Source organism: Protobothrops mucrosquamatus, unplaced genomic scaffold, assembly GCF_001527695.2.
Source record: "Protobothrops mucrosquamatus isolate PMUCROS unplaced genomic scaffold, P.Mucros_1.0 scaffold2037, whole genome shotgun sequence".
Classification (NCBI taxonomy): Eukaryota; Metazoa; Chordata; class Lepidosauria; order Squamata; family Viperidae; genus Protobothrops; species Protobothrops mucrosquamatus.
The window spans coordinates 186,230-193,369 of NW_015388144.1; the positions used below are offsets into that span (position 1 = coordinate 186,230).

A 7,140-nucleotide genomic window follows, 5' to 3' on the forward strand; every position below is an offset into this window, starting at 1 on the left:
TTTTTTTTTTAATGCTTGTTTTAGTCTTGTGCTTGGTTAACAGGCATTTTTCCCCCTGATTTTAATTTAGCTTTTTTAAGTTGTGCCAATCTTTTAAGAAGATGGTGGCAACCTTCTAAATAATGATATAAAACAAGACATCAATTTCTTAGAGACCATTAGCATTTCAACTATAAACCAACATAAGTGAGTATGGATAACCTTAGGTTCCTTGACAATAGCAGTCCAATAACTAAATTGTACAATAAGTATAGTTATTTTTCTTGTAACTACTTACCAACTTTTGCACAGCAGCCACTTTTCAAACTATAACTTGCCATTCACTTTTAATTTCCCTTTTCAGAATTTGCAAACTACAAGAGTTTTCTATCAATTAATTCTGCACTGAATTTCAGCACTTCAAATATGAGGAAAGGAAGCTTCTGTGAAACCTAAATATTTTTCTTCTCTGAAGGCTAAGACCCATTGTGTTTTTACAAAAAAAAATGGGATCATATTCTTTTTCTAGTCTTATTTAATATGCAGACTTTGAGCTGAGCATCTTTATTTGGTGAGGAAGGGATAAACTGTCAGAAATAGGAGTTTTAAGGAGATGCTGACAGACTTTTAAAGTGACTGCATAACTGAGAATGGCATTTTAATTTTTGTTTTTTTAAAAAAACCTGATCTTTAGAAGTAAATTATAGAACGGATATATTCTGTGTTTGACAAAAATACTATTGCAAGAGCTTGCAAAAAATACAATATATTCTACAAGACTTCAGGGTTTACTCTCCTGTAAGGATGGGAAAAGAGATGTGTCCCACTGTGAACATTCAGTAAGACTGTTTCATATTAAAAATCGGTAATTAGTCCCTGAGTGAATAAAGTGGAAGAGATAAGAGGTTGATACTATTTTTCCCTTTCTTGTACTTTGAATTGAAAGTGCATACAGCAAGAAAGACAGTATTTCCCTTTTTTTTTGTCACAAGCCTTTCAGAACTTGAAATGCTGATTTCTTAGATTATGCATAACTCATGAATTCTCAGTTCTCTGCCTCCATTTACCAAGCACTTGGATGCTGAAAAAAAAAAAGCTTTAAGTTTCAAAGATTACTTTGTTAAAGTAACAGATTTGATTTCCTGGCAGTACTGACAAGAGTCCTATTGGCAATGCATTGTATTTCCCCAAGACTGCCATTATGTTTTCATAGAGACTTTTTTCTTCCAGAAGGTGAATCATTTTCTGTAAATAAATCAAAGCTCTTTGCAGCTTTGACATTTTAAAGCCTCAATTAAACAAGTGTTTTTTGCGTGTGTCCAAATTTGTTACTCTTTATCACATAATCACACTGTTTAATTAAGATCAGTTAATCTACAATTTAAGGCATAGCAGGGTTAGAGTTAGAGTATTCAAGTAGTTTAATAACTCATCTTAGTATGAGTTTTGGGTTAAAAGTAATCTGGGTAAGAGCCACCAAGTGTTCTTTCAGAAACACAGTTTATTCAATATTTTCCTTTCAGTGAGTCTTACCAAACTGTTGTTTTCATTATGTTGCTTTTTAAAAAAAGAAAAAAGAAAAAAAAAGCAGAAGGCATTTTAAAAAAAAAGAAAGAAAAGCCACATATTTTTCAGTGCAAAATTACGGATGAATTCCAATATAAAATAGGATCATGAGTCATTGCAATTGAGTGCTCATCAAGTATTTGAGTGCATGATCAGTCTAGGATAAGAGGTTACATTTTTTCCCTTAGAGTTGATTTTGCCTTTATTACCAATAGCTATAGAGTTTTGCCTGAAGTCTAGTAACATGATCTTCAAGGGCTGGAATACTTTACAAATAAAGGACCCTTCTAGATGTGCCATCTATATACATGCAGATTTCATTGTTTTGAAGGATTTTGCTGTGGGCTGAAGCACACATAGGGATTGGCTGTTAAATTTATGAATGCATCATGTTGTACAATCAGCACATTATAAAAGAAACACAGTTCTATTGATTTGAGGAAGAAACTGGCGAACATTCACAAGAATTCACATGCAATGGAAAAATATTTGATTCCTTTTTGGTAACCCGAACCTGACACCCAAATAGGGAGATTTGTCCAAAATGACTTTCTTTAGCACACAGTCAAAAAATAAATACCTGCTTGCTTATTTATTTATTTATTTATTTATTTATTTATTTATTTATTTATTTATTTATTTATTTATTTATTTATTTATTTACATGGATCTGTACAATCCTGCAGATGTATAAAAATGTTTCAATCGTATACGTCTTTTTTATTATTATTTTATGACTCCAAGTTAGCATTGTCTGCTCTAGTCCTTGAAGTTTTCTTAACATTTTCAGAAGTGGTTTGCCACTGCCTCCTTTCTAGGGCTAAGAGAAAGTAACTGGGCCAAAATTACCTAACTGACTTCCAGGTCTAAGACAGAGCTAGAACTCACAATCTTCTGGTTTCTAGCCTGGTGCATAAACCACTACATCAAACCAACTCTTGCTTTCCCTCTACTAAAATGTTATTAAAGGATGGATTTACCTGTCATTTCATGGCCAGAGACAGTAAAGGAGACAGTGCTGAGTCTAAAAGGAAAATTGAAAGAGGTTTTTGTCCCAAAGAAATTAAACATATAGGTGAGAATCCATTGTGCATAAGACTGCCAGTCTTAGTTGGTATCCTGGCTGGTATAACTTTTATTAGACAAAGATTATGCCTGAGTGAGTTCCAGAATTCTATTTCAGGTTACTATAACAAATTCTGGACTGAAGACAGTTTAGAAGAGCCATAAGCTGATAAGGGAAAAGCTTTGTTGGGCATCGCTTTGTACCAAGAATTTAGAGTAGTTGATAGTGAAGTAGAGGAATAAATATAATAAATGAAAATATTTGCAGACTATGTTAGGTTCTGAGTCTGAAGTATTTACAACCATCCAGTTGGGAGAAAGATTCAGAAACCGACATGCACACACTCATTTCTGGGTCAGGCAGGTTATTTTGGCAATCACTGGAATGTTCCAGATGGCTCATTAGCATCAGGATGGACAAGTCAAAGTCTTTCAGAATAATTTAGAAAAATGTCAAAAAAGAAACAAGAAGCCTGTCATTTTTTATTAGAATTAACTACAGTATGCCCTGGACACAGATTTCACCTTGGATCAGAAGAATTAATACAGAATTATATGAATTGTGTAATATATTGGGTTAAAGGTACGCCTTCCTCTCAGGGGACTCATTTGCCAACTATATATTACAATTCTGAATGTTAGGCATCTTCAACCTTTTTCTCCACAAGATACATGGAAAAGAAAGAGATGACCTTGTACAAAATCCATTGATGTCTCAACAATCTAAGCTTTAAGCAGAATTTCAACATGACATTCCAAAGTTAGACTGTGGTGAGGTTTGTTCGTATTTTTAGTCTTTAGAAAACTTGGCAGAGGGATTCAACTAATATTCAGGGGCATGGAAAACATTTGTTTATGCTGAGGAAAACATATTAGTGAAATACCATTTTAATAATTAAGTACAGGTAGTCCCCAACTTACAACCACGACTGAACCCAACATTTGTTAAGTTAAACATTTGTTAAGTGAATTTTGCCCCATTTTATGACCTTTTTTGCCACAGTTGTTAAGTGAATCACTGCAGTTGTTACGGTAAGTTAGTAACACGATTGTGAAGTGAATCTGGCTTCCCCATTGACTTTGCTTATCAGGAGGTCGTAAAAGTTGATCACATGACCCGAGGACACTGCAACCGTCATAAATATGAACCAGTTTCCAAGCATCCGAATTTTGATCACATGACCACGGGGCTGCTGCAATGACCATAAGTGTGAAAATGGTCCTAAGTCACTTTTTTTCCAGTGCCGATGTAACTTTCAACGGTCGCTATATGAACTGTTGTAAGTTGAGGGCTACCTGTTTAAACACCATGATTATTACCATGTTCATAATCTTTTTTTTATTTATTTTTTTATTCAGATGTCAAAAATCTAGAGAACTTCCAGCTGGTAGAAGGTGTTCAAGAGCAAGTGAACGCTGCTTTGCTGGACTATACCATGTGCAACTATCCACAGCAGACAGACAAATTTGGGCAGCTTCTGCTGAGACTCCCAGAAATCCGGGCAATCAGCATGCAGGCCGAAGAGTACCTCTACTATAAACACCTGAACGGGGATGTGCCATGTAACAACCTTCTCATTGAAATGTTGCATGCAAAGAGAGCATAAATGATAGCCTTTGATACAGCTCCTGCTTTCCCGGAAAGAAAAAATACTCTTAAAAGTTCTCCGAGCGACACTAATTGAAATAACTCGGTTTAAAGAAACTTTGCAAAAATAAATAAATAAAATGTTATAATAATCAAAATACTTAATAGTAAATAAGTGATGTATCAGGGTATTTTCATTGCCAACTGTGAATGAAATGCTACACCGTTTCCCCGAAGGAACTTGTATAGGACTTTTATCACTCGAATAAAAGGAGATTTGTCAGCGGAAAGGCTCCCAACCTCCATATCGATAAAGGTAAAAAATAAATAAAAAAATAAAAATGGAAAGAACAATGCTTATACATTTGAACTTTGCCAGTTACCACTATGAATACATTTAGGAGCAAGTTTTATCTGTGTTATTCAGCTAACAGATCAAGGGGATCTGCATGCACTACAATCCTTCCTTGGTTAGCAAGACTGAAAACACCTGTAAAGGATGCAAGACTGCAGTTTCCCTGTGTCGTCTTTCCAAAGACTGAGTTCTTACTTCTCCTTCCAAGAGGAATCCGTATATCTACACTACATTAAAAATCTGGAGTGAGCCACACACTCACACATGCATACAGAAGAGTGTCGCAAGCAAGCAAATAAATACAGCCTGGATTTTCGTCTGTTTGGGAGTCCGACCTGCAGATATCGAATACGAGAAAAAATATTATTATTATGAGAAGAAAATTTTATTCATAAAATTGGTGTGACATTCTTAATGTTTTCTAAGGTTACTTTTGTCATTGGGTTCATGTTGTTCAGCCAGGCAGTATCTCTCTTCTACCATTGGTTAAATTTGGGAAGAAAGCTGCTCCAAAGCAATTGATAGTGGACTCAAATTCAACATTATTGGAATGACTTCTCAAAGCTTTTAGTGCCAGATCAGCTTGTGGCTACTCTTTAACCACAACCTAAAATTAAACATCAAGCAGTAGCATCTCTTTGCTTGAACTCCAATCTAGTAGCTGGATTTGAGAGAATTCCAGATTAATGAATTCAATTAATATCCCACTGTCTTGTCTTCACTGTGATTTCTTTCTTTTCCCACATATCCCTCGGTTAAGGGTTCCTCGTGAACCATGTGCACATGCAGTTCAAGAGCAGGCTAGCATAACTTCGGAGTCTTCAGATCATTATTGTAGCCCTTGCATCCTAGTTTTCCCATTTGGCCTACGGAGCAAAAAAATTAAAGGTGTCTAGATGGCCATACTAGACAGTAGTCTGAATTCATATCTAAAACCAGATAATCAGAACTGGAGCTGGGGTGGGGGGGAATGAGTATCCGATAAAGGCATTTTCAGATTTAAGAAAACCATCTTCCGATTGTTTTCCTGGGACTCTTATTTTGCCAGGTCTTTGGCTCAAAGCTTAACTCTTGGCAATGGAAGGGACACGATATTAAATTTCAGTAAACTTTTGTGGGAGGAATAGGAAACGGAGGCATTTAAATGAGAAATTTAAAATACCCAGACCCTTCTGAAGCATTGAGAACTGGAAGATGATTGAGGATGATAGGTGCAGAAGCTAGTCATGGCTTCTGAGCTGGTCCAGCCAATGTTGGGTTTTAACACACTTTTGTCAGAATTTGGTCTTAACAGGTATCCATTTATGCCCTCACTATAAACTAATTCCTTCATTCTGCTTTGATTGCCTGTCCAGATCTCTGTGTCTCCTTTTTAATCTCACATTCTTGATGTATTTTTGAAAGGTCCAGAACTTCCCTTATGCGAGGAGGCACAGTACACCAAGTACCGTAATATTCTCTTGTCCTCAAAGGTGCTTGTTTCTTCGCAAGGCAACTGGACTGTTTTTTCCTTGAGGAAGAAGAAGAAAACGTTTCGCTTCTTATCCAAAATGTTTCTTCTTCCTCAAGGAAAAAACAGCCCAGTTGCCTTTCAAAGAAAAAGGCACCTTTGAAGCAACCATGACCTGGATGATTAGAATCTCTCACTTTACCCATTCAGAAAACCAAGTTCTTCAGCTTTATCTTACTTTGGGGTCAAAAATTTTTTGAAAGTCAGTAACAAGTTAGTCCTATTGATACAAATAGATCAACTGATGAAATCCAGCAATTGGTTCTTATGAGTGGTAGTCTGAAAAATCTGCATCCTTTTTGTATATCCTTTGGAACCGAAAACACATTTTCAAAACAAGAATTAAAGCAAAAATCTTTGGTGTGCTAAATGAAGAGCGATACTGCCAAATCTACGTAAAACCAAAGTCCGTTGCAGAACAAATATCAGAGAAGGACAAATAATTCTATCCAACATGAAGTTATCAGTATTATGAAATGTGCCACCATAATGAAAGCTTTGCCTTATTTCAGAATTTTGAATGGTAACTGTACAAATGTGGATCGAATATGTTTAGGGTGGAAGTATTAATACTTTACAGTTTTGAAGAAAATAAAGTTTATTGTGTTTACATTTGTGAGGTCCTGGGGGAGGGGGAAATCCCATGATAATATTGCAAAACCATGATTTCCTTAATGTTGCTTTCTAGATTGGTAACAAGCTTTACCAGTACTTAATTACTGTATGTCGTGAGACACTAAAATCAAAAGGGGAATCTCATGTATATGTTAATTACTTTATTTTTCTGTTTGGGTTATTGACTGTACAATCACTTGTAGAAATTGTATCAAACTTCTAATCCACAAGCCTTGTTTATTTGTCCATTTGTTTTCATGAAGATTGCTGGCTTTTAAATAGTTTATTTATATTGTATAACACCATTTCCATTGTAGCCAATTGTGATGCTAATTTATTGTTCCTCAGTTTCATCTTTATATAAAAATATAGGCAGAATAAAGAAACCAAATATATATGTTTATTACAGCATGTCTTCAACTCATAGTTCATAGTTCAGGGACATTCAAAGGACTTTTCAGT

The 7,140-nt window shown here is 35.4% G+C and overlaps 1 protein-coding gene across 1 annotated transcript in view; it reads left to right on the forward strand.

Moving 5' to 3' along the window:
- Window positions 1-4,411, forward strand: part of LOC107294643 (nuclear receptor subfamily 5 group A member 2) — a 162,907-nt gene extending 158,496 nt beyond the window's left edge. Inside the window, 2 exon segments of the mRNA XM_015823894.1 lie at window positions 853-859; window positions 3,970-4,411. Coding sequence (XP_015679380.1) covers window positions 853-859; window positions 3,970-4,217 — 255 coding nt within the window. The 3' untranslated portion in view covers window positions 4,218-4,411.
- The last annotated feature ends 2,729 nt before the right edge of the window (window positions 4,412-7,140 follow it).